The sequence below is a fragment of the Pleurodeles waltl genome, chromosome 7, assembly GCF_031143425.1.
Source record: "Pleurodeles waltl isolate 20211129_DDA chromosome 7, aPleWal1.hap1.20221129, whole genome shotgun sequence".
NCBI classification, from domain to species: domain Eukaryota; kingdom Metazoa; phylum Chordata; class Amphibia; order Caudata; family Salamandridae; genus Pleurodeles; species Pleurodeles waltl.
Genome location: NC_090446.1, coordinates 23,771,213 through 23,798,586, shown reverse-complemented (window position 1 = coordinate 23,798,586; position 27,374 = coordinate 23,771,213). Strand labels below are relative to the sequence as shown.

Below are 27,374 nucleotides of genomic sequence, written 5' to 3'. Positions count from 1 at the left end.
CAGAATTTCAGAATCGCAAATAGGAAGGGGTGTTCCCTTCCTATTTGCGATTCCGAGTGGAATGCAAAACCATTTGCGACCGCATATGCGGTCGCAAAGGGTATCGCAGTTACCATCCACTTCAAGTGGATGGTAACCCACTCACCTTTGTGAATGGACCCAAAACATTTTTTTCAGGGCAGGTAGTGGTCCAAGGGACCACTGCCTGCCCTGAAAAAAAAAACGAAACTAAAGGTTTCGGGTTTTTTTTAAGTGCAGCTCGTTTTCCTTTAAGGAAAACGGGCTACACTTAAAAAAAAAAAAAACTGCTTTAATGAAAGCAGTCACGAACATGGAGGTCTGCTGACCACAGCGGGCCTCCATGTTTGCGAGTGCCTATACTCGCTATGGGGCCGTAATTTGCGACCCACCTCATGAATATTCATGAGGTGGGTCATTGCGACCCCATAGCGAGTCGCAGTCGGTGTCTGAGACACCGTACTGCATACCAATTTGCGACTTGCAAATTTGCGAGTCGCAGGGACTCGCAATTTGCAAGTCGCAAATTGGCGTTTTGCTACATCTGGCCCTAAATTACCAAACCGAGTTAACAACCTTAGATGACACTTCATATTAGCTTATTTTTTAAATTAAAGCAGATGAGGATTTCGATGTCGGTTAGAGAGCATTTAGGAAAGAGCCTTGATGTGTGTATTGTTGAATCATCAATCCGAATTTGAGGAATAGTGCAGAAGAGAGTCAAACTCCCTGATGAGAAGAGTCAGATGGTCACTACCTTAAGCAAGTGCATTGGCACAATTGTTAAAAGCTTTATGTGCCAAGATGTTTAGGTTTCTTAGAAACAATAAACACCTCGAGGCTCAAAAAGGGTCAGGATTTCTCATTCCTATTGTTTGGGAAGAACATAAACAGTAATGAGTCCGAAACCTAGGGAAAGCTAAAACTGGAATCTGGGCTTGTATTTGTACATAAATCACCCAACTGCAAGTTAAAGACAGGTAGGGTCAACGGTGTGCCTACAGGAGTGGACAGATCATGGCGTGAGTAAAGAATTGGCTCTTCTTTGTATGGTCACCCCCAAGTTTTTGGATTGATGCTGCTGGTTTTTCGACTCTGAGAGTGCACCGAGGCTTCCTAGCCAGACCCAGTGCCTACGCCTTTACCCTTAAACAGGTATGATGAATTGCCTTACACCCAGTTAGCTAAGCTAGCGTACCTGCAAGCTCCTAGTAAATGATACCCAGGATACCCTGGGCATGTTAGTTAGAGGGACACCCAAAGGATTGCAGCACTGGTTGTGCAAGCCTGGGTGTGACAAGGGTGAAACAAGACTCATTTGCAGGCTGGAAGAGCAGTTTAAACAGTTAGCCTGACTTTACCATTTAAAGACTTCGCCCTGGTTATCATGCTGCACCAGGAAACCAGCGAAGAGAGGCTGCACTGTCCTGGGCTGCAGCTGCTGCACCTGGTAGCTAGCAAAGGAGAAGGACTGTTTTCTGCTCAAGAAGAAGTAATTTTCAGAGCCCTGCTAAGAGCAAGAGACCCAAGGGCCAGATGTTCGCAGCACAGGAACCCAACAGCTGAAGAAGTCTGCTGGGGCTAGTTGGTAGCCCAAAGTCTTCAACCCACTGCCACCTGCCCCTACGCAGTACCAGTGTCCAGGTCCTGATGCAAAAAGGTTGCATCAGAGTCCACTCAGCCCAAGAGTGTCATCGGAGTGCAGCTGGGACACTTCAGAGGCCACGTTATCCACCCAAGAAGGATTGGCCTTTGAAAGAGATACTGGCCGACTAATAGTCCAGGGGCAACTGAACTTCTGCGCAGCATGGAGAGGACTTAGAGTGACGTCGACCTTGTGACCCGGATCACCTCACCACCTATGTGGGCCGAGGGGTAGTTGCAGCAAGACCCCCACCGACAGCATCATATCCACAGCATCCTCAGCATCCTCCTCCCTTGGATCAGGACCACTTCAATAGGAAAGTCCTGCAAATGATACAAGCGCATGTAGCTGACTGAAAACAGCTTCACCTGCCAAGGTAACCGTAACTGAGGACCTTGCTGGTCCTCCTGACTGGCTCGCTACTGAAGTTGGTTGCCCAAAATGACTTCAACTGACCGTATTACAAGTAGTCCAAACCTTTTAGGGCAAACATTTATAAAGTGTCAAATTCATTGAATTTAACAAAACCTGTTTGCAGTTGAGTGATTTACTGTACCTTGTACTTTCTATATCTCTGGAACCCTCCAGTGAACCTTCTTCATTGTGGTGTTTGAAAATACATAAAACTACAGTTTATTTTTATATATTGGAGTTTTAATTATTTAGTGTCTTGTCAATTTCTTCTTCAGTTGGTTTGGTGCTGCTTAAATGTTTTACACTTCCTACGTTGTGTAAGCGTTGCTGCGCAAAGCCACAGCTTCCCTGGGATGACCTGAAGGTTTGACAAACAAATTGTATTACACGGTGAGACTGCACAACCACACCATATAATACATCCCATTTCCTTACAGCGTGAAACTTGTCTGACACCAAGGTAGCGATGTTTACCACAATTCCCTCAAGGAAAAGGACCCATCTTACAATAACTGCATGCTCTCTTCTTATTCTTCTGACTGTAGTGGTCATCCTCCAGGGGTGCTCATGCTCCATGAAACACTGAAACAAGACAACGACTCCCTTCTCTGCCACTAGGTCCAGGAATGACAGCTTTTACAAGGGACCCTACTCAAGCAGACAAAGTGGAGTCTGACTAGCTCCTCTCTTCCATGCTTTACTGGAGCCTGAACACTGCAGCATGTCAACGTGGATACTCCTGCGTGAGAAACTGTGTAAGAGCAGCAGTGTAACAAAGGCCCTCATAGACCCTGAGGTGCGGGGGCCCTGAGCTCCAGGAAGCCACCTCAGCACAGCACCTGGCCTGGGTGAGTCCGGAGGAGGGCCCCTACCATTTTCTTTGATTGGGGCCCCCTTCTAGTTTTGTTACTCCACTGTGAAAGTGTGCCAGTAGATATTGCTTATGGAACTGCTTTGGTCTCAAGAGGGGGGTTTCCTTCATTAGAGGACCTTTTCATCTTTCTCAATCAGTGTCACTAATGACTCTCACTTGCTAAGGTTGTGCAAGGCTTAGTGAGTGCTTCTGAATCCTCCCCAGTGTTGTTTTACAGGGCCCAATATGGGCCACTTTATTGTCCTCAGTGCTTAATTTGTGCTTGTTGTTTCCGGGGCTGAGCACCGGCACCGATTTTTTAGGGCCGGCGCTTAGTCTTCTGCCTCAAGCATTTGCAGCGAGCAAAAGACACGTTTGGTAAAGATGGAGGAGGAGAAAAACGAAAAAGCGTCACAATGGGAGAAAGCAGAAAGCTGCAGGTGTGAGCTGAAGGGGCAGGGAGTGGCTTTAAATGGATTGAAGAGGTCAGAGATGGCTTCAGTATTACAATGCCTCAGTATTCCGTGTTCGCAGATTTAATTGAAGCTGCTGCATGATTCAGAGGAGAGCTGTGAGCACCAGCACCTTTTTATTTTCAAATTAAGCACTGATTGTCCCTAAACATGCCACGCGAGCTCCAGGGTCTTTAAGCTTACGGGACAGCTCAGAGCTGTGTGGTCCTTGGACTGCCAGCAAGAAGAATCTTCTCTCTGTGGAACTGGTGAAAAAAAATTTTTTATTTCTTTTTCCATACTTTCTTTTATTAGATTTAGCTTTCTATAACCTTGCCTTATAATGCCTCTTCATGTACCTTAAACGTTTGATGAATGCAACCACAAAGAGGACCCATAGGTCAGAGACAATACTGAATGAGCATCCAACTTTGCACAGTACGCTCTGAGATATAAAACCTGGCATGCCAGGTAAGTCGAAGGGATCATGGAGATACAAGTAGATAAACAGTATTTCTGCTGTAGGTTACAAAACACAAACTCTGGTTACCACATTATTTGTTCTTATATTGAAGGGGTGGCATAGGTTAGAGGAGGGTATAACAAATACCCTACAGTTTTACTTCATAGACCAACTTAAAGTTTGGATTATGTTTAGAGTGCAAAAACTCCACCAGTGAAGTAATTTTTCCTATACCTAGTGAATGGCAAACAGGACATTAGATAATTCTTCCAAACTATTGAAATTGGTATTTAAAGTTCTGAACACCGATAAAAGAGAAACAGAATAGTCAATGAGCGATTTCTTCATCTTCACATCAATTACACTCAAGAATGGAATCAGTACGAAGTTGGAAGTAGAGAAGCTATAACAGAAGAAATGAAGAAAAACATAGAATAAGGTCTACAACAAGAGAGTGGCGCCTTCTTCACATCACAAGAGTTGGAATGTAGAAATATACATTACTGTGATCCATAAAAATTGCTTGAAACATTTAAAAGTGTACCAAAGGCAAAAAATGTAATTCTGCATATTTTATGGGCAATGCCTCTTTGCTGTAAATTTTAAGCCACTAAATCACAAATCTATGAAACTACATAAGCAGGCAGATGCTCTTCTCAGTCACTTACAGAGCAGCAGAATAGATCCGATGAGAGAAAGAGCAAAGAAAAGAAATGTTGTCAATCTCCAGAAGAGGATGCTGTTCCAGAATCCTGAAAAAGAGAAATGACACAAGGTCAGGCTTGGAGGCTTGGCAAGTATAGTGTCTTCCCCAGCCAGGAGCATGAAAATGAAATAAACCACAAGACAGCTGCAGACAAATGCTTCTTTATTCCTCAGCTTACACTCACACACTGCATTACATCATACTTTCAGTTAATCATACGTAACCCCCTCCGCTTGTATTATGTGTTTCCTTTTCAGAGTCTGCCCAGAACCACGTGGGTCCTAGAGGGCATAACATCAATATGCTACATTTCCCCCTTTGTTAAATAAAAAGTTGCAGACATCACTAAAATCACATTTCCTCAATTAGTCAGTGAGGTGCTGTCACTCAAGGGTACGAGGTGACTGAGGCCCACCCTAATCTGGCAGCAGTGACTGAGGCTCAGGAGCTTCTGAAGGACCTGCTGGGGAATTCACCTCCCACATGGTTCAGGACTCGACAAGCGCTGTGGTAGGTGCTTAAAATGTTGTGTCCCGAGTGATGGACTGTCCAGGACGATGTGCTATCACCATATGCCCCTTGCACACCACAGCCTGTAAAGGATCAGAGGCAAAGGGATTGTCTGTTTTCAGTTTTCATGTCTGCTTAACCAGTACCCAGCCTACTTTGTCAAAGACTGTCCCTTGGGCATGGTGACGCTGATCTTCATAGGACTTCATTTTCCTTTTCCAAATCACATCAGTGTCTTGAACCATGTCGGTGTTTGCTGATCGATCTGGGGTCCATTGAGGTAGTTTGTTCTGATGGTTTTCCCAAATAAGAAGGTGGCTGAACTTTCACCAGTTGTGGAATGAGGAGTTGATTGATTGGCCAGGAGGGCCTGGCACATGGTTTGGCTAAGATGAATTCCCTTCGTGGGCGCTCCCTAAATGAACCTCTTTAGGGTGCCCATGAATCGTTCAACTTTACTATCGGTCTAGGGCCAGAGGGGTGTACTCTTGGTGCTTGACGTTGAGTTGGACAAGAAATTATTTGAACTCTTTGCTGTTGAAGGGAAGGTCATTGTCAGATTTGAGGATTTCGGGGATACCCCATGTTGCAAAGATGTCATCAAGCCATTCTATGACTTTGTCATGGGTTGACGAAGACAGGTCTTCCACCAAGTCCCAAAGAAATCAGTGGTAACTCTCTCCCAGGAATGGGCAGGAAGATCATACATTGTTACTGGGTGCTGTGTCACTTTTGAGCACAAACAACTGCAAATGTGGCACGCTTTCACTTCTTTCTCGACTCGCTCATCTAGATGAGGGACCACACTTGATCCCATAAGACTCTTCTGGTGCCTACATTATCACTATGTCCTTTATGGGCCAGTTCGATGACCTGCTGCCTTAAGCTCTCCAGTATGAAAATTCTTGAGCCTCTTAGCATTATGCTTTCTTGGGTGACTGCTAATTCATCCTGTATAACATTTGGAATTCAACATCATCAGCAAGCAGCCTTGATTGCTTGGTGATAGTTTCTTTGATTATGTTCATGTTTTTATTGGCATTGGTGGCAGTAAAGATTCGTTCTACAGGTGTGCTAGATCTCACAATGAAGTTCAGATAGACTTCCGCTGTCTTTGAGGTCCAACTGTGACGATGTAGCCACACTCGTGAAAAGTAATCTGCCAGGTTTTGATCCATCCCCGGTTTGTGCACAATCTCGTAGTCGTACTCTTGCAGACTTAACCCCCACCTCTCGATCTGAGGGGACATCTTAGCCTTGGGGTTTCCAAAAATTGTAAGCAATGCCTGGTGATCCATGATGACAGTAAATTGTAGAGAAGTACATGAAAATGTTTGCAGGCCCACACTACAGCCAGAATCTCTTTCTCCACCTGCGTGTAGGCAAGTTCTGTTTCAGGCAAGCTTCAACTGGCTATACTCAGTAAACTTCTGTAAGCAAAACCCTGGTACTTGAACTTGGGTCACCTTGCCCAATCTGAGGTTGTAGAATGCTTTACTTGTGAGTAAATTGTATCTTTCTCATACCTGGTTGTCGCTGCCCTTATCTTTCTGCTCCATTTGAGTAACTGCTCCGTATTTGGGGTGTTTCCATTGACCGCTTCACCTGTGGGTTTGGTGGGCATTTTGAATGTGCTCCTCTGTGGGGCCTTCACTTTCTTCTTTGGCGGTGCATGGCCTGGAGCAGGGTTTTGACTCCACATGTACCAGTCTCAGACTGCTTGGCACTGATTTGAAGCACAAGTGGCATGCACAAGCAGTTTGCCACACCATTGCAAACTCTCAAGTAGAGCAGCTTTGTTTTCGTTGGGGCGCGTATCCCATCCTCGTGCACAGATGTAGCATCTTCCCCAGTCCATGCAAATGAAATACGTCACATGGGAGCTGCAGTCAAATACTTCTTTATTCGTCAGCATATACTCACACACTGCGCATTACATCCTACTTTCCATTAACCACACCCTGACACCTCCCTGCATATTAAAAACGGTTTTCTTTTTTTTTAAACAGAAAGTGAATGTGAGAAATTCGAGTACTGGTTGAGAAGGGTGAAGACCCACCTCAAATAATAATCAGAATCCTTGTCAGGGTGAACCATTAAAGTCACTAAATACACCTGTGCTTACCCCCTTTGTGGCTTTGCACAAAACAGTCAGGCTTAGCTTAGAGGTAATGTGTATTTATACTGCACTCTGTGCTTAATTTGAGCCTGTGGTTTCCATTGCTTGGCACCGGCATCAACTTGCCAACACTGGCACTTATGACAGTGTGCTACACGGTGACGCTGTTTCTGGGATTTAGACACAAACACATCAAGAGTTTTTTACTAATCCAATAGATATTAGTATGCCTAATACTGGTCGCCAAACCCATTCTTATAGCTTTGGGGGCCTAGAATAGTCAGAATTGTCACACTTGTAAAAGAGTGATGGTTGTAAGATGTGTTGTTCCTGTAATTGGCAATGCTGACAACGGCAATGGTGGTGCTGTCGACGTCACCTGTAACATTGCATAACTGCACCCAGATAGCGTTATTCTCCTTTTTGTTTTGTTTTCTTTCCCGTCAATAAATGCATTTCCTTTCATATTCATATTCATATTTTGTTTGTGAACTATGAGTGCAGAATTCACCTTGTGTATCTGAAGCGTTATGTGTAACCAGTATTTGTTTTACCCTAAAACATCACATTCACTTTTTTTGTTCAAAACATATTCCTATAACGAGAGACATTGTACAAAGTGCAATGCACATTAATTAGCTGGATCCATTAAAGAATCCATTAATATTTACAGGAGAGCTACTGTCCTGATACAATATAAGCAGTATTGCCGTTACTGCTATAAAATAAAATACATGTGTGTTGCATTTTTATTTACTGATTTATTGCCCCTTTGATACTTTAGTTGCGCTCACATGACTTTAGCATACTGCATGTACTGCAGGCGTTTAGACATCCACCTGTGTCATTTTCGTTTAGCCGCTTGTCACGTCATTATTATTACTGCACTAATATGTTTATTTTGAATATCAATACACCTTAATAGAAGTATGTTATCACAGAACTAACTCACTCTACATCCCTAAAAGAACCCTAATGTTGTATATCTATTATTTCCTGATATCATTTACAATTCAGCACATAGTAAATCTTCTGTTAATGTCTAGATCTCTTCCATAATTGAACATGACAAAATTATTTGTATGTACTCTATAGCAGTGTTCCCCAACCCCCGGGACGCGGACCGGTGCCGGTCCGCGGATCAATCGGCACCGGGCCGCCCGAGGAACTGCAAATCTTGAAGGCATGTTTAAATACAATTAAATTAAAATTATTAAATCAAAACAAGCGGGCCACGGACAAATTATCAAACATTTACCGGTGCGCGGCGATAAAAAGGTTGGGGAGCACTGCTCTATAGAGCTATTAAGAAATACACAACCAGGGGTATGGAAGTACCGTAGACAGATGCCCAGCACAATTCTTCCAGAATGCTCTCTCATCAAGTGCACATATTTGTGGAAGCTCGAAAGCAAAATTTACTATTCTTTCCCTTCAAAATATCTTTACTAAAAATATAACTAAGAAAGAAACATTTTGCTAAATTACTATGAAATTTTAGGTGACATTTCTTTGAAGCATCATTTAGTGCGTATGCATGGTAGTATTTGAAAAATGTATATAACGGAAAAATCAATGTAACCATTTCAGCAAAGTTTTGGGGAAAATGAAAATAAACAAGCATTGGCAAAAGCAAAAATATATTTTTTTCCATCCTCTAAAAGCACACATTGCCACAGTAGTTTCTGGCACGGACAAAACTACTTTTATTTAGGAAAGTGAATCCTTCAGGCAATTTCTTTAATTATTTCCGGAGCTATTTCTGTTATTATTTTTTAGGTATATAAGATCTAAGAAAGCTTTTACACAAAAATATGTGGTGGGGAAAGGAAGTAAACCATAAGGGCCTCTCATCTCTCCCTATCCTCTTTGTCACATGTAATTCATTTGTTTTATCGCACCTCTCACAGGGGAGTACAAGGTGTAGAATTCACATGGCATCCACACATTTTGCTAAGAGTGCTTGCTCTGGAGAAGCACAAACCCAGCATTCAGAACACAACACAGTGTTGTGGATAGATGAGGAAGTGAAAGCAATATTACACAGTACATAAGAATGTAATAATAAGAATGCATTTCTACACAGGCAAAGCAGCCCTCCCATGGCTATTGTTCTATTTAACTCTGTACATTTTTATGTAAGTCGAGAGACTGTGTCTTGTGATCTCCTGCTGTGTGTTTGTATTGCTAAGCACCTCCTCCCACATCTTGATGTTATGGATCGTGTGATGTGCATACATGGACATATCCAATAGTAAATTGTGTGATCCCTCAAACCCCTTGCCAATACACCCTTACATTTCATTTGATATCTGTTCGTACTTCTCTTCATGTTTTCTGATGGCGTTAGCCACTTCCTCTTTACCCTGGCTATGGAATAACTGTCTAATTCTTTCATGAGGTCTCAAACTTGTTTCTCTTTTTTACTTTCACTTCCTCATCCATCAAACGCCATGCTAAGGTGCGGCTTTCACGTTCCGTCTCTGCCTACTGCTGTGCAGGCAGCTCAGAGTGTTTGGTCCCTGTTGTGGTGTCCTCAGCCTGTAGTGTATTTCCCAACCTGCTTATCAAAATGTCCTCAAGCAAAATCGATGTGTTTGTTCCTGTGACTGTGCAGCTTGGTAAGCCCCTATTATCTCTAATTATTTTGTCCTCCAATCCTCGCTGCCCTTGTCAGCCCCCCCACCATGTGGAGGAAACCATTCTTCAGATCAGGCATTATTTATTTTTATATTATCATCCACATACAGGACAGCCCTTCATTCAAGGGACATCCCATATGCTACTAGAATGTAGACGGCATTGTAAAGCACAACACATGTCTACAAAGCCACAGTAACAATACTGTCAGTTTCCTTGCAATGTCAAAAAGAGGCCCTTACCATGATAGAACAGACGCTTAAAACAAAACAGTATGGAAAACAGCACAATGCTACAATGTGATAAATGGCAACATGCAAAACACAGGTACAATAAAACAATCTAAATACCCCTCCCGCCACCCACCTCTTGTACCCAGGGCCAACAATTCCCTGGGGACAATCCGGAGGCCCCCCGGGCACCAGGCGTCCGGAAGAGTGGTTCACAGAATAGCCAAACTGAGGAGTTGACAGGCAAATCAGCAGCGCACTCCCTGTCTGCTCTACCGGGGCAGACCACTACTGCCCCCTGGCCAGATTTCCCCCACAGCCCTTCCGGCTGGGTACATAACAGTCACAACTCCTCCGGGTGTGACCAGAGACTACCCCACTGGGTGTCCCGGAAAACACGCACCTCAGCCCCACCGGCTGACCGCTCCACTGTTACAGCCCCTCAGGCTGCAACCCTGGACAAGCCCTCGAGCTGTCCAGAAAACCACACTGCAGCCCCACCGGCTACACACATTCATAAAAACATGACACCTGCTCGCATCCCCGGAGCTGAGGAAACAAACACCAGTATTAGCACAGAAAGAAAGGGGTAAGGAATTGAGAAGTGAAGAGAGAAAGGAGCACACAACCACAGAATCCGACGCGTGGTGGACGGCAAACAATGGAAAAGCAGGAGTAGCCACCTGAACAGGAGTGGCACTACGAGCATGCCAGTGAAGGCAGAGCAGAAAAAGAGCCAGAAACAAAAAACAATGCCCGCAGGGAGGGACATGAGAAAACTCAGAAGCAACTTCACCCCTTATCACTCCACTCCCCACTTATTGAGACACAGCCAAAGCATATAGGTAAAACAAGAGGGGACCAGGTAGTGACAGACTCCCCACAGCACTGGCACCCTTTCCAGACCAAGCAAGGCAGGGAAACGCACAAGAGCCGGGCACCCCCCAAACATCTCAGAGCCAGGCAGGGGAGACCATCAATCCAAACACCGCATTCTGCACCAAGATGTCGAAGCCAACTCAGATGTAAATCAGATCCATGGATACATGGAGAGTCTAAAAGAGGAAGTAATACATGATCTTTTATACAATTAAACTGCAAGCACATTAATATATGCAGACTTACTATGGTCTCTGGTTTTCCGCATGACCCATGCCTTAACCTAGTTTTTTATTGATCACACATCTTCGAAAACATTTGAAGTTTTTCAATATAAACTTCCCTTCTACATTGTTTAAGGTATGTTCAACCTTGTCTTCCCCCTAATGTTGCTTTTTTCATCTTTTCTGCATGCTGTTCAGGTTTATACAAAGAGCTTTCTTCACACAATGTACTCCCATTCACTTTCTGGTTCTCACACGGTGTTCCATCTCTTGGATCTCCTTGGTCACACTTTACAAGTATATTCTTCGTTCCCTTTGGTGATATCTAAGATTGGTTGTGTATTTGTCTCTTACACACTTATGGTGTATGGAAGGAGGCTTTCTCCTTTTATGCTAGTTTTTCTATCACACCATGTACTGATGGCACATGGCCTCTTGTTTTAATTCTAATTTTCACCAATACGTTTCGGCATGACTTATTAGCCTTTCATCAGTAATTTGTGAGCTTTACACATCTCGTTTTCATATGTTTACAGCCTTGAAAAAGTCAAGGGTGACGAAACACGTGTCGGCTGTTTTCTCTCAACTATGGAAATTGTTATTGGCTTCCAATTCAGTTGCCGAATGTATTCTATTGGATCTGGGCATTTACTTCCCTGATACAGAACTAAGGAATAAAGGACTTTCATCTTAAATCTGAGAAGTGCCGTGGTTTTCCTCTTCCTGTACATGGACTGTGACCTTTCGTAGGAAACTATCCTCACACCCTGTGGCTGGGTGTTTTACAACTGGAGCACTCTTCTTTTCCAAAAAAAAGACTTGCTGCGTTACGTACTTTGATCATTCAGGATAGCTCATGGTTGGAAGTGCGCACCCCGTAATCACAGCCACATTTGTTGATGTTCTTGTTGTTTACATTAATATATTTCATTGGCTCTTGATACCGACACATGATCAAATTTGCAATAGAGCACATGTGATTTATCATTTATCCTTCATAACGCTCCATATAAGTGTTAAGATCATTGACAAGGAACTTGCACAATATGTCCTATGAATCTAATAGTGTGTGATACATCTATATTAAGAGAAATAGGAACAATAAGTGCATACGTTAGTACTTATGAAAGTGAGGATTGCTCAAGCTAGCATGCAGTGATGTCTCATGATGGCTGTAACGTTAGCAAGCCTTGCAGTATAATGAGTTCCAAGAGAGATAAACACATCTCAAAGGCCTAACTTATCTAGCATTATACAGTGTTCAACAGAAGCAGGCCCAATTGTCATTGTGTATCACAGGACCCACTAGCCCCAAGTTGGCACCAAGGAGAAATGTGATTCTACAGTGCAAGCGGCAGTGGCCTCTTGATGAGGGCCCTGCCACTTATTTTTCTACAAATTAAGCACTGGCAGTACTCTCACAGTAATGAAGTAAAAACGGAACACAAGCAAAATCCCAAACCAATTTTGAAGAATAGAGAATATTTTCATGAATAAAATGATATCTAATAAGTAGAACCAGAGATATGGATTTATAAAGTCTAAGGGTCAACATAGCACTAAAAAAGCATTAAGAGCCAACTGCAGAAAATTGGTTGTGGTAGACTAGGGCCAAGGCGCAATTTGAGGCCCTACACGATGAAGTGCGGGTCGGCTACAGAAATCAGGTCAGAAGTTTTTCTACAGTCTTAGAGCCTGATTTTGAACTCGGCTGATAGGTTACTCCGTCACACAGGCTAGAAAGGGATTTAGATTTCGTTGTGATAGAGTAACCCATCCACCGAGTTCTAATTCAGGCCCCAAGTCTCTGAGATGAAATTCAGAAATCCTCAGCAGGGCAAGGCACAAGCTATGGCCAAGGAGAGCTCCATGTTTGGACAAGGTCTTGATAAAGCCATTGAATCTTGGCAGGAAAGCTGCAAGCAGGAGAAATTTTAACTTAGTGTCCAGAGAGTGCCCCTTGCTGGAAGGCTAATGTTGGCGCCTTTGCCCTTTGAAGATTTCTACAATCACTTTTTTGGAGCTTGGATTCTTCCAGCAGGGCAGGGCTACATGCTGTGGCCGAACAGGGCTCCACGAGAATGCATACCTTCCCCACAAGATCCTGCAGAATCAGATTTGGTGCTGTAGAAAAGCTGTGAGTCAGAACAACCTGGATCTTCAGCCCTGTGGCAAAGCAACTCAGGCCCATCAGCTAGGTAGGGTTGTCCTCGTCCTGCAGAGGTCTTTGGAGCCCAAACATTTTCAAGTTCTATGTTTCAGGAGATGTAAAGAGGTGTACACTTTGACAAAACCAAGGGTCCAATGACCTTGAGGTTCAAGAAGAAGAAGAAGAAGAAGGGTCCATGGCAGGTCCATAGCTAGCTGGGCAGGAAAGGCCTCTTGTATTCCTGTATCTTGTTCAGGAAGTTAGCCTTATGATCCTTGAAGTCCACTTCTTTGTCCTGGGTATAAGAGTGAGAGTAGGTCCAGTTCTTTATGGCTCTTCTCAGGTCTCAGAGAACAGGTGCTGTCCTCTTCCGAGCTTCCATAGATCCAGTAGTGATGTGAATGTCACATTTATGCCTGGCACAAGGATGAAGATGGGGTGACTCCTGGACTCTCCCTGTCAGAACCTCTTACAGATGGCCACAGTCATACAGGGCTTACTGGGCCCAATCGTAGTGTTGAGGCCTTTTGCACCTGATGTTCCAGGGCCCGATCTACTATGGATCCCTCTCAACTGGGGCAAGTACCCCTTTTGCACTCGTCTCTCAAAGGTAGCTGTGGTTGAGCACTCAAGGCTCCCACAGGGGTGATGTAGATACAAGTTAATGAACACGACTCAAAACTCAAAGTGAAAAATAATACAGATAATGAATCAACGCCCAGACAAATACTTGCTTTTGTAAGAAAAAGTAGTATTTTATTTCTAACTCTACAAATAAAGTGATGCACTAACCAAATGCAACAACACAATTGCCCTTGAGGTTGGGCTCTAGTAGTTGTCGGATGAATCCCTGTCCCACCCTCCTTTGTGTAACATGTTCAGGATTATTCTCCATTCAGTGGGGGCCGTATCAGGGAAAGCAAACTATTAGGCTGTACTCAAGAGTGCACTTTGATTCCTCAGGATTTTAGTCAAAAGTGTCCATGGTGCTGCAGCACCTTCAGCAGCAAATTCTGCAGAGGCCCCAATGGCCCTAGTTCAACTCTGCGATACGGAAGCCTTCAATGTTACAGCTGGTGCCCTCAGCTGGGCACTCGCAAGATTAGCTCCTGCTCAGACAAGTCAGGCTACTCATGGTACACACAGCAGCATCAGGCGGGCACAGGCTCACTCTACAGATTGGCACGCCTGCTCTCCCCAAGCAATGTGAGCAGCTTCCAGCTTTCAGTGATGCGGTAAGTCAAATTCTCCAGGCGGGGTGAATTCAGTCTTTTGGCTTCCAACTGGTGACCTGTGAGGGTGCATCGTCCTCCTCAGCATCCTCCTGGACCTTGAGGTCAGTCAGGGAACATGCTTTGGTGCAACTACACTTGCTAGTCACCAGTCCTTGGCAACCACCCAAAGTCTTTGATGATTTGGTCCAGGCATCCCCACCTGGCACACAGTGTTGCCACAGTACCTTCTGGATGCAATATAGACTCCTCAGGTACAGTCGACCACACCATGGAGGCTGTTCCTGGCATACGGTGTTACTGCTTAGTTATTCACGAGTACAGGCACACAGGTCATACATCCTCTTCACTGGTGGCTCCTCCTCTGGCATACGGAGTCATCACAATGAGGCCGATTGGGCTCAGCACCCTCCACACAGTGCTCACTACTTGGCGCATTGAAAGGCGGCCCTCTTCTAGAATACGAGGTCACCAAAAACAGTCTTTCACATTTCTACAGTCTGGCTGGTGCACAGCTGAACCCTCACACCTCTCAAAAGTGGTCCTCGTTGCAGGGTTCCCCACTCGTACTCGCTCCTTCCAGCACTCTCATCTTTCTCACAGGGCACATTGTTCTTGGTAAGCAGGCAGGTGCCAGTGCTCCAGGGCAGGTGAACCGAGTTTCCCAGGGTGATGTTCCCTCACCCAGCAGGGAGACTAGCAAGACTAGCAGGGAGGCTTCCAGCCATGGTCAAAGCAGACGTCTTGCAGAGCCTTCCCTTCTCACACAGCCTGCCTGGCTGCTTGGCAGATGATCCATTTTTTGGGACTCAATCCCCCATTCCAGTGATCCTTTTACAGACTCGAAATGTGATTTAGGCACCTCTACTTTTCTTCTTCCCTCTTGAAAGATGTCTGTAACAGCAGGCATGACTCCAAAGCCGATTGCCCACAACACATTTCACAGTTTACACCTGGATGGCCACAGAGATATGTGCATTAAAAGCTTTATCCCAGCCCCCCAGCCCTACTCTTTACATTTCTCTTGTGGGCCCCATCTCCAGTCCTGTGTCAGTGCCCCTTCCTTTTGATCCATCACTGAATCAAAGAGCTGTCTTTTGAAGTGTAAAGGGAGTCTCTTCCTTATGTCTTCACCAGGCAGGCCTGGGATGCCCAAAATGTAATGCAGGGTCCTCCGTGCAATGTACCACTGCAGGTACACTCATTCAGTGTACATTCACAGCACACTTTGGGCCCAGCACCGTTACCTCTGCCCATTGTACCCTTACATGTACACATGCATTCAGTACACACACTCAATTGGAGCACATTAGTCAGCACTGAAGCTTTTCTATCTTTAACCAGGGTGTATTGTTTACAAACACACACTGCCAGAATACACACTCACTGTGTGCACGCTGCACAATACTTCACCCTTCATGTATTTTACCACAAGCAAGCACACATAAGCCCAGCACATGCCTTCCCTGCATACACACTACACAGCACTACACCTCTCATGTAATTTGTTCACTCAAGCATACATAGCCCAGCACATGTACTAACCACACATGCACTGAAGAGTACTGCTCCCTCCTTGTACTGACTGTACCCTTCCCAGGCACATAAACAACCAATCCGTTCAGTACTCCTGCACTTTGCAGCACTCCATATCCTACCCGATGAACACCAAGGGTTAGTAAAGCACACAGCAGCAGAACTTTTGAAAAGGTGAGTGAACCTGTTGGCCTCACTCCAGTGATACAAGGTAAAATGGTCCTGTTCACTATTACTGATCACTACTCCATATGCTGCCACCACGCACTTGAGCTGCTTAATTCCAGGTGAAGGCAGTATCCTTTCACCACTGTGAGGGTTGCACTTTGGGAGCAGTTCTCAGTCCAACAAGACTGCCATCTCTGAGACAGGCCTAAGTCATGGCGCACACACATGATCCATGTTCACCTATGACAGAAAAATCAGCTTAAGGATCTAGACAACAGTGTGGCTGGGCACTCGGGGAAAGGGTACACGTCTTTACCATGCAGAGGACTTTTCTGTCCAAATACTCCCTAACCAATGGAACAAGTATTGGCAAATTCAATAGGGCTCGCCTATATAGGAGCTAATGGCTTTGGCAATGAGTTTTTGCCATGTTGTACACTAGTGTGTCTGTTGTTCTGCAGAGCTAAAAGTTAATGGCATGGAGTAACCTAGGCTGGAGTGCATGGGTGTAGAGTGTCGTAGACTTGATTTGTTGGAGTAGTGTTGTGGAGTGGAGTAGAGTGTCAGAGTTACGTACAGGGGAGTAGAGTTCAGTCGTTCGGTGGCAGAGAGTATCAGAGTGCAGTGGTACAGAGTGCATTGGTGGAGAGCACAGTGAAGTGGGTGGAGTAGGTTGAGGTAGCAAGGTGGATTGGAGTAGACAGGTGGATTGGATTGGGATAGAGTGGGCTGGATTGAGTAAAGTGGGGTGGACTAGAGTGGGTGGACTGGAAGTGGTGGATTGGAGTGGGGTGGGGTAGATTGAAATGGGGTGAGAAGGATTGGATTGGGGTGGATTAGATTTGTTTGGGTGGGATGGATTGGGGTGAATTCAACTAGAGTAGAATGGTTTGGAGTGATAATTAGAGTTGAGTGGAGGGGGTGAACTGGACTGAGTAGGGGGATTGTAGTGTGGTGGACTGTATAGGAGTGGGGTGGACTGGAAAAGGGTGGATTGGACTGCAGTGGGGTTGACTAGACTGTGGTGGGCTGGATGGATTGAGTGAGGTGGACTGAACTGGGGAGGGGTGGATTGGACTGGGGTAGAGTGAGTGGACTGGAGTAGAGTGGGGTGGATTGGAATGGAATGGATTAGATGGGGTGGATTAGATTTGAGTTGGGTGGAATGGATTGGGGTGGGGTGGGTTGGACTGGAGTGGGGTAGGGTAGGGTGGATTAGATTGAAGTGAGGTGGATTGGATTGAATGGGGTGGATTGGTGTGGGGTGGATTGTGGTGGACTGGAGTGTGGTGAATTGGGATGGAGTGGGTGGATTGGAGTGAGGTGGACTTGCGTGGAGTGGGGCAAATTGGAGTGGGGCGAAAGAGAGGGGCGGTTGGGAGTGGGGGAGATTAGAGTGGGGCAGACTGGAGTGAGGCAGATTATTTTGGATTGGAGTGGGGCAGATTGTTTTATATTGGAGTGGGGTAGACTGTTCTGGATTGGAGTGGGGCACATTGGAGCGGGACAGATTGAAGTGGGGTGACTGAAGTGAGGCAGATTTTTTACATTGGAGTTGGGCGGATTGTTTTGGATTAGAGAGGGGCAGATTGTTTTGCATTGGAGTGGAGTGAATTGGACAGGGGCAGATTGGAGTGGGTGGGTTGGGAAGACTGGAGTGTGGTGGATTGGAGTGAATCAGACTTGGATGAGTGGTTTGGAGTGGGGTGGACTGGATAGGTCTGGGGGGATTGGTGTGAAATTAAATGAAATGACCATTATAAAGTGCTCTATCACTTCAAGGAGTATCCTGGCACTCTGCACTTACTGTTAGCTGTCCTGTAGCACCATCCCAGTATGCCTGATTAGAGAGACACATTTTTAGCTTCTTTCTAAACTGAGCTAAGTCTGGGATGGACCGCAATTCCAGGGGCAAATTTTTCAAGGGTGAGGTGGGGTGGACTGAAGTGGAGTGGGTGGATTGGCGTGGGGTGGATTGTGGTGTACTGCACGATTATGTGTTAAAGCATCATTTTCAGAAATTACACATAAGAAAGAAACAATGCCACTTTTCAATAAAATAATTCTCATCTTTTGAGAACACCGCCCATGTGCAAAAACAAAAGAGAAACATTAGTGCAAAGTGAGGAAAGAAGACATCGCAAGATAAAAGAAACTTAACAATAGAAAATATATCATTGCAATTTTGTTTTCAACCTGCTTTGCACATCTTTGCCAGTCACACGCCTTCTGTTTGCAGGGCACTAAAAAGTTAAACAGAACAAAATAGTACCTTAAACACATCGGGAGCAGCAGACAGGCATTGATTAAGTTGATTCAATCAGTGCTTGGTCCGTGCTCCACAGATAGGAACGGAAATGATGTTAGGCCTGCCTTGATGAATTAAGATGCTGTAAAGAAGAATGCCACGCAAGCCAACAAATGGTAGGCAACGGGTGGGCTTCAAACCCTTTTATGTATGCAACAGTATCTCGCAAGCAAGACGCATGAGCTAACACATGCTCTTGGAGGCTCGACCCTGATAAAAGTTCCCGGGTTTTGCTCACTTTTGCAATATTTCCTGTGTGCCATACTGCAAACAAACACACAGTGCCCCTTTCTACCTACAACCAAGATGGGAGAACCTTTCTTTCCCTGTGCAGAGCTTGTATGCCCACCCCAAAGGTATGACCAGGGAAATGAGCAGCCCCTCCACTGTGGTCACTCAAAACCAGTGCTGAAAAACACTACCATTTTAAAACCATAACTACACTGAAATTTGAAAGTTTTAAGTAACTAACGTAAGTTTAATTTGCACTGTCATAGATTTCAGATATCAGCAGTGCTGTAAAATCTGAGGTCATAAACAGAGCATCACAGTGTAGCCTCCCATCAGAGTCACTCTCTCCTTCAGGCTTTCCCAAGCCCCCTGCCCCCTGCCCCTCCTCTTTCTGGCAGTTAGTTGGGCAATTGTTTTAAGCTTCAGGTCCTTCTGACATCTGCTGGGCTGCCTTGGATCATGGGGTTATAAACAACCACTCAGGCAATGCAAACATCTCAAGATGCAACCTGAGCTTCACCTCTTTCTATATGATATGCTCAAGGTCATCTCCCAGCAGACAATCTACAAGCATAGTTGGACTTGTAGCTACTCTTAGGAATGTTTGAATGCATCTCAGCCACTGGCAGTCTTGACCCCATTCCAGACCAATGTTTTTCAGGAATTGTGCCATTCTAGACAGTTGCCCGCATTGTGCATATCAGTCTTGGTCCTGCTCCAGTAGGAACAGTCCAGTCTAAAGTGCCAGATCAGGTCTCATCAGTGAGGAAAAGCTTGAGCCCTATGGGACAGTGAACACAGAACCAACTTCTGAGCATATCCATCATACTTATGGAATCCACTGCAAAAACAACAAAGTGATAGAAGGAATGCTTGAATTAAACTCAACCAACTTGGCAGTTCGAGCTGGATTGTTCCTCTTGGAGGCTGGGTGTAATCTGAGGTGGCAATGTGGGCAAAAATAAACATGGACTGGGATGTGGCCCAAAGTAATTACCAGTGGCTAATATTAATTCAAGAATTCCACTTATCCCTTTTATGTTTAATTCTACAAATGGCTGTCTCAGAAAGAGTAATCAACTGCCCTCTTTATCAAAAAGACTTAATCGAAATTCTAAGGTGAAGCTTGTTCCATCTTTCCCCACTTCAATGTCCGGGTTCACTCCCTGCAACCTGTATATGAATTGTCAGGAATACATTTCCACAACCTTGGAAAGCAACCTCACCTCCATCCAATGCACATGAACTGGTCAGGGTCTTCGAAAATGGAACCCAAATGCCTTGTTCACTCATAGAAAGTATACCAAACTTCTCTAGCATAAATTAAGATAGCAGGCTCCAGTTCATATGAGACAGGTAAAAAGGCTGTGTCATACTATAATCACTACAAACCCTGTATGCTGTCACCACCATTCTACACACATAACCCATGCACCCCTGTAGGACCAGTCTAAAAAATACACTGCCAGGAAATTATATTTATGATAAGTAATATGAGTACTAATTGAACTACATGTTTCATCCAACTTCACACTCTAAATATTAACCAAGAGTGTTCAATGTTGGTACCCACTGAAAGTCAAACCTAAAGAAAAGCCATGTGTAAATTGGATGAGTTCATAGCAAAATAACATTCCTAGGTTTCAAAGGATGGAAGCAATATTTGTGTCAAAGATTCCATAACTGCCATAAGAAGCCAAAGTAGAGAACTTCATTTCCCAATATCCATCATAAAAGGCAGTGACATTACTGAAACTTACATCATCCATCTGCATAGGAAGTTGACATCATTAGATCTGCCATTCTCCATCTGCACAGGCACTGACATCACTTTTTTTTCCCGCCAAAGCCACCTTGAATCCAAGCAAGAGGACTTAATTTCCCATCAGCATAAGAAGAGACATCACTGGTTCTCCGCTCCATCACCCATACAGGAAGTGATGGCACTAGATTTTCCATCATCCATCTGCACAGGAAGTGACATCATTGTTTTCCCACCCAAAACACCCTGTGTGCCAAAGGCAAACCCATCTGCACTGGTCCGCACCTGGAGTGAGCCCGGTGCCAGAATCCTTGGCCCCTGCTCCCCACACAACACTGAAGGAGTGTTCACATGTGCATCCTGCAAGTTCTCATGCACCCTCCAAGACCCACCACTCCCACAGCAACAGCACCCAACAGCCCATTGGCTCACACAGACCAAACATCACCCACACAAAATGCCATACTCTCATTCATGCTCTTCAATACCCACTCGCTCACCAAACACACCACAGAGATATAAGACCTAGTGCCCACACTGTTGAATGGCTCTTCTTCACGGAAACAAGACTAAATGCAAACTCTGCACTGGACATGACTACAGCCATCCCTGCCGGCTACAAGGAATGTTCAAGATACATTTCACAGCCAACTTATCCCTCAGGTGAATCCTTGTATACACACCACCATGGCCCTGCACCAATTTCGCCAACGACATCACAGACTTTGTGGCACCCCTCATCAACAACTCAGCACCTTTCTTCTCCTCAGAGATGTAAACATTCACCTATAACACACACACCCAAACTCTATGACCGTTCTAGAAAATCCTGCATCCCTTGGCCTCACCCAGAACATTACCAAACTCACCCACACCACTGGACACATACTGGACCCAATTTTCTCTTCAATCAGAAACATCACAGTTGATAATCCAGCAACTATGACCTGGACACACCACACCCTTCTCAGTTTCCACATACCCATATAGCATTCCCCAAGGCGTATCACCACCAGAACCACCAACTGCAGCTGGAAAAGAATCACAGAAGAGGAGTGGTCTTTTGCCCTTTCCAGCACCGGCCAGTGCACACCAGCAACTATGCAGAAGCCATCAAGGACATCAACAGCTTGATCATCGCATGTGCCAACATCCTGGCTCCCCTTAAGCTCACCCCAATGGGAAGAGCCTGCCCACAGGCCAGCTGGTACACAGAGGAACTCAGGCTGAAGAAATGGCACTGCAAATGACTGGAGCGAAAATGGAGAGTAAATCAAGACACCACAGATAAAAGCATCTACAAATCAGCTTTAAGATGTTACCACCAGCAGATATGGAACACCAAGCACATGGCACCTCCTGGACCTTTATGCAGCATTTGACAAGTTCTCACACCCCAACCTCATCCTCATCTGGCATCTGCTTGAAATTAGCATCCAAGAACCCACTCGCTGTTGAATCTGCTCCTTCTTATCAGATGGAACAATGTCAACCTGGCACTCTATTTTTCAGCAGCCCACAAACTCATCTGTGCAGTGCCTCTAGGTTTATCACTCAGCCCCACCCTATCAATGCATATATGATCCCTCTAGTCAAATTCATCCGCACATACATCAACACCCTCTCCTATGCCAACAACATGCAACTCATATTCTCATTCTTGGATAACAGTCCAAATACAAGAAACAGGTTCACCATTTGCATGACCGAAGTCAGTGCCTGGATGAAAGCCAACTTTCTCAAGCTCAATACTGACAAGAGAGAAGTAGTAATCTTTGCAAAAAAAACTCACCATGGGACTCCAACTGGTGGCCAACTGAGCTCAGGTTCATACCCATCACCCAGGCCAGGAATCTCGGAATAATCATAGACAGCAAACTGGACATGACTGCACAGGTCAACACCGTCACTGCATCCTGATTCACACCCTGAAGATGCTGAGGATAATCTTCAAACGTTTCTGAATCAACACTAGAAAAACCATCACTCACACCCAAGATACCAGCATCTTGGACTATGGGAGCACCCTCTCCGCTGAGATCATCAAGCAACTCACTAGAAGACTAGAAACCATACAGAATTTGTAGTCACACTCACCCTCAACCTGCTATACAGTACTCACATCACACCACACCTCAGGTAACTCCACGTGCTCCTAATACACAAATGCACTCATTTCAAATTCCTTACATGCACATTCAAGGAACTACACAACCTAGGCCTCACCTACATGAAAAGTCATCTCATTCCATCAACCATGGAGGAATCAATTTTTGTATTTATTGCCTAACGTACTAGAAATAAAGCTGATGCTACCATAAGCCAGCTTCATGCTTTCTTTTATTTTGAATGTGATATTGTAATACTCCATGTGATCACAGCTATTGTTGTTTTCCTTGCTGTAATAAAGGGTTGTGAGTTTTTACACTCAAAGACTGATGCTTTCCCAGTCATGCTGGATGTGATGTTTCTACCCAAGGACAAAGTGCTGTCACTGGCTGTATTACATACGGTGATGCTATTAATTGTGTTTGACCAATGACTTTGTGTTTCAACACTGCGCATATTAGTTGCTCAATGTTCACCAGTAGCACATTACATGTTGTATTCAGTTTAGCTGCCTATTGGCTTTAACAGGACATTAGCCATTACATTCTGTATTCAGGTCAGCTGCCTATTGGCTTTAACATGGCATTAGACATTACATTTGGTATTTAGGTTAGCTGCCTATTGGCTTTAACGTGGAGTTAGAAATTGCAGTTGAGACATTGCAGATGAGCTGTGTTTTTCCAAGCTGTGTTTTTCCACATGATAGACCAAGCTGTGTTTTTCACATCTGACCCTAGCTGATAAGAGCGCATGGATTTTGTTTTTAACTGTCAGTCCAATCTGAGAACGAGTGAGGCTTGGAGAATTGGCCACTCTCCAAGTTTCTTTGGTTATCACACTGAGTTTGCTTTTAAGGATTTCTCTGGACAACAGCAGGGATAGTGATATTCTTCTTGACTTCAGACAGGAATGGACGTCAGTTGCCTGTCCCCGTTTGGGTAGAAAATATCTTTCTCGCAGTTGAACCGGAGTCATTAACTTGAAGCCCCAGAAAGATGAAGCAGAGATAGGCCCTACAGCCCTACGGTGATGCAATTTTGACTTTTATGCTTTGCTTTGAAGTTATGCTAAAATATATTCACATGTATTTGTGTACATTGCAACTGAGAAGTAGTTTGATATATTTTGCTTTTATTGCTGCGACTACTTTTGAACGTGTGCTTTCAATCCACTAATTTCGTCTCTAAGGAACCTCGTGGTGAAGTAATAATAACAATAAATGTCTTCTTTAAACTGAGAAGTGCATTCCAGAGAGGTTTTGTAAGCTCGGTCATAAGATAAGAGAAGGAAAGCAGGACATTTTGTCATTCATCAGCAGTCTGGGAGTCGTAGTTAGAGATTGGAAGTGCACTATTTAAAAGTGTAATTGTTTTTTGTTGTTTAGAGAATTAAAGAAGCACGGCAGACCATGTTTGAAAATGCATGTGAAGTTAAACTCCCTTATGGTGCTGTGAGAAACATGTTTTCTTGTTTATCAGGACTGTGTGAGTCTTGGGATGAGTGCTGTGATAAAGCAGATTTAGAAAATGTGCCTTTTGAAAGAAATAATGTTCCTTTTGTTCTTAACAGAAGGGTATGGATACTTTTGTCTGCTTACAGAAAAATGCAGGAGAGATGTAGGCAGTTAGAACATGAAAATCAGAATTTACGTGAGCAAATTAGCCAGAACACATTAATGCAAGATAATGCTGAAATCTATAAAACTGCTGTTTTAGAGGAATCTGGCTTTTCCCATTCCAGTAATGAGAAGGTTAAAAAAATTAGTCTCTTGAGCAGAGCAGCCCAGAGTTTTTGGCAATTGAAGTGCATTCCTTAACAGATAACACTGAGAACAGAGCTCAGAATGTCAAATCAAATCAAATCATTAACATTTATAAAGCGCGCTACTTACCCGTGCGGGTCTCAAGGCGCTAGGGGAAAGAGGGGGTTACTGCTGCTCGAAAAGCCAGGTTTTTAGGAGTCTCCGGAAAGCGGAGTGGTCCTGGGTGGTCCTGAGGCTGGTGGGGAGGGAGTTCCAGGTCTTGGCCGCCAGGAAGGAGAAAGATCTCCCACCCGCCGTGGAGCGGCGGATGTGAGGGACGGAAGCGAGTGCGAGGCCAGAGGAACGGAGGAGGCGGGTGGGGACGTAGAAGCTGAGGCGTCGGTTGAGGTATTCCGGTCCCTTGTTGTGGAGAGCTTTGTGTGCGTGGGTGAGAAGTCGAAAGGTGATCCTTTTGCTGACTGGGAGCCAATGCAGGTGTCTCAGGTGTGCGGAGACGTGGCTGTTGCGGGGTACGTCGAGGATGAGGCGGGCCGAGGCGTTTTGAATGCGTTGCAGGCGATTTTGGAGTTTGGCTGTGGTCCCAGCGTAGAGGGTGTTGCCGTAGTCCAGGCAGCTCGTGACGAGGGCGTGGGTCACGGTTTTTCTAGTGTCGGCGGGGATCCAGCGGAAGATCTTGCGGAGCATGCGGACGGTGAGGAAGCAGGCGGAGGACACGGCGTTGACTTGCTTGGTCATGGTGAGAAGAGGGTCCAAGATGAAGCCGAGGTTGCGGGCGTGGTCTGTGGGGGACGGTGCGGTGCCGAGGGCCGTGGGCCACCAGGAGTCGTCCCAGGCGGACGGGGTGTTGCCGAGGATGAGGACTTCCGTTTTTTCAGAGTTCAGCTTTAGGCGGCTGAGCCTCATCCAATCTGCGACGTCCTTCATACCCTCTTGTAGGTTGGTCTTGGCGCTGGCGGGGTCCTTGGTGAGGGAGAGTATAAGTTGGGTGGCGTAGGAGGTGATGATGATGTCGAGCTTGCGTAGGATGTTGGCGAGGGGGCTCATGTATACATTGAAGAGTGTCGGGCTGAGCGATGAGCCTTGAGGTACGCCGCAGATGATCTCGGTGGGAATCTGACAGAATATGCTGGTTGGGGTGTGACAGTCCTTTTTGAGGTTAGTGGCAAGTCCTGTTTGAATGTGAAATCCTGTTTGACATGCCTGTTGGGGTTTTACGTGTAACACTTAGAGTGTACTACAGAGAGGCCTCTTCTGTCAAAGACAAATGTTACCTGACACCTAGGCAGGGCCCTCTTTTTGTACCTTGGTCAAGGAGGCTCCAATTACAGGGGACCTTTTTTTAAATTAATGTGGCCAATCATTCTGCAGTGTCAAGTCCTGCTTGGCAGGTCCGTGGGTTTTACATACAACTCTTGGGCTGCACTTCAATGGGTCGAGAACAGGATGCCAAAACAATTACTGTGTGTCCACTGTCTGGTTGCTGGAAATCCCTGCTTCGTTGTACCAAACGTCGTTCTCTGCGATAATTGGGTGTAACATCCCTGCCCCTAATTGGATTTTAGTGTTAGATGTAGGAGGACACTAGGATTACCATAGTACACTCCACACACACACACACACACACACACCCCACCCTCAGAGCTCAATCTTAGTGTGGCAAGAGACTCCCGCCATCTTGGAAATGCCCAAAGGGGGTATTGTTAGCCCCTGGAACTGTTACCCCTTTGGTTAGGGCATGAAAAAGAGTCATGCCACACATAAATATGGCATCTCCAGGCTCCCATTTCAGAACACTTCTGGACTTGAGGAAGATCAGGACTAATCCCGCTGTCTGTGACCTGAGAAGAGCCCTGGAAGGACTGGACCTGCTCTCTCTCTCGTGAACCGCAGACAAAGGGTCATAAGGCTGACCTCCTGTTAAAGCAGAAAGGGACACAGCAAGCTGCAAGAGTCATGTTCCTGCAGCTGCCCAGTTGACCAGTGGCCACTGGACCTGCTCTTTGGCCTCTTTCCTCTTTACTTGAGGCTGACAGAGGCTCAGAGGTACAACTTTCATCTTTAGCCTGAGACTAAGAGAGGATCAAAGGTATCCCTCTCTTTTTAAGCCTGGTACCCCTTTCTTCTTTAGTCTGACGCTGAGAGAGGATCGGAGTTACCCCTATCTTTGTGAACATGAGACTAGGGATTGCACCTTTCCTGATATGGCTTTTCACACATGCTTTGCACACACTTGTGATGTGTTGTCACACTGAGTTTAACACCCACACAACACATGCTTCCGAGCTATGCATGGCCCAGGAGGAGGCTCATCTTTTGACCTCTTAAGTCAAGAGGGACTTGCCCCCCTCTAACCATGTGATAGCTTAACATGTGACGCGTTCCTGCCTCCATGAGGATTAAAACAAACTCCTAGTATGTACTAATTGAAGCTTGCAGTTTTGAAATGTAACTAACTGTACCACACGTGTACTTAAAACTGTTACTGAGTCCTGCCTTATCTCAATTGGCCCTTTATATGTGGAAAACACTCTTGACATCTACAAAAAGTGAAACTGGCATGAATAAAGTTCTATTCACATGTAAGTGTGAATTATACTTAGTTTAGTAAAGAGCTCACAAAATCAGAAGGCACTGCGGAGTGCTAATAAAACGTGATCTCAAACCTTACTGCACAGTATAGCTTTGAAATGTGACACAAATGGAGCTCTTATTAACCCCTTTAGCGCCATGGACGTAATGGTTACGTCCATGGCTGCGCCTGTGTGGCGCCATGGACGTAACCATTACGTCCATATACCGGCCCTCGGGGCCATCAGAGACATGAAAGGAAAGGATCGGGCAGCAGAAATGCCCACTAGACACCAGGGAGTTTCTTTTTGTGTGAAATAAACATGAGGGGAGCGGCCGCTTGGGCAAGGGACGCTCCCCAGGGGGGCAAGTAACTTTTAGGCCATTTCTGCCCCC

General features: G+C 45.2%; 1 protein-coding gene across 2 annotated transcripts in view; it reads right to left on the bottom strand.

The window, feature by feature from the left end:
- Window positions 1-27,374, bottom strand: part of LOC138303581 (uncharacterized) — a 52,851-nt gene that overhangs the window by 21,508 nt on the left and 3,969 nt on the right. For both annotated transcript variants that reach the window (XR_011205415.1, XM_069242845.1), the window contains exon 2: window positions 4,514-4,597. Coding sequence is in view for 1 of the 2 variants with exons in the window: in XM_069242845.1 (XP_069098946.1) it covers window positions 4,514-4,597 (84 nt within the window). In the remaining variant the exon portion in view is untranslated. The remainder of the gene's footprint in view (window positions 1-4,513; window positions 4,598-27,374) is intronic.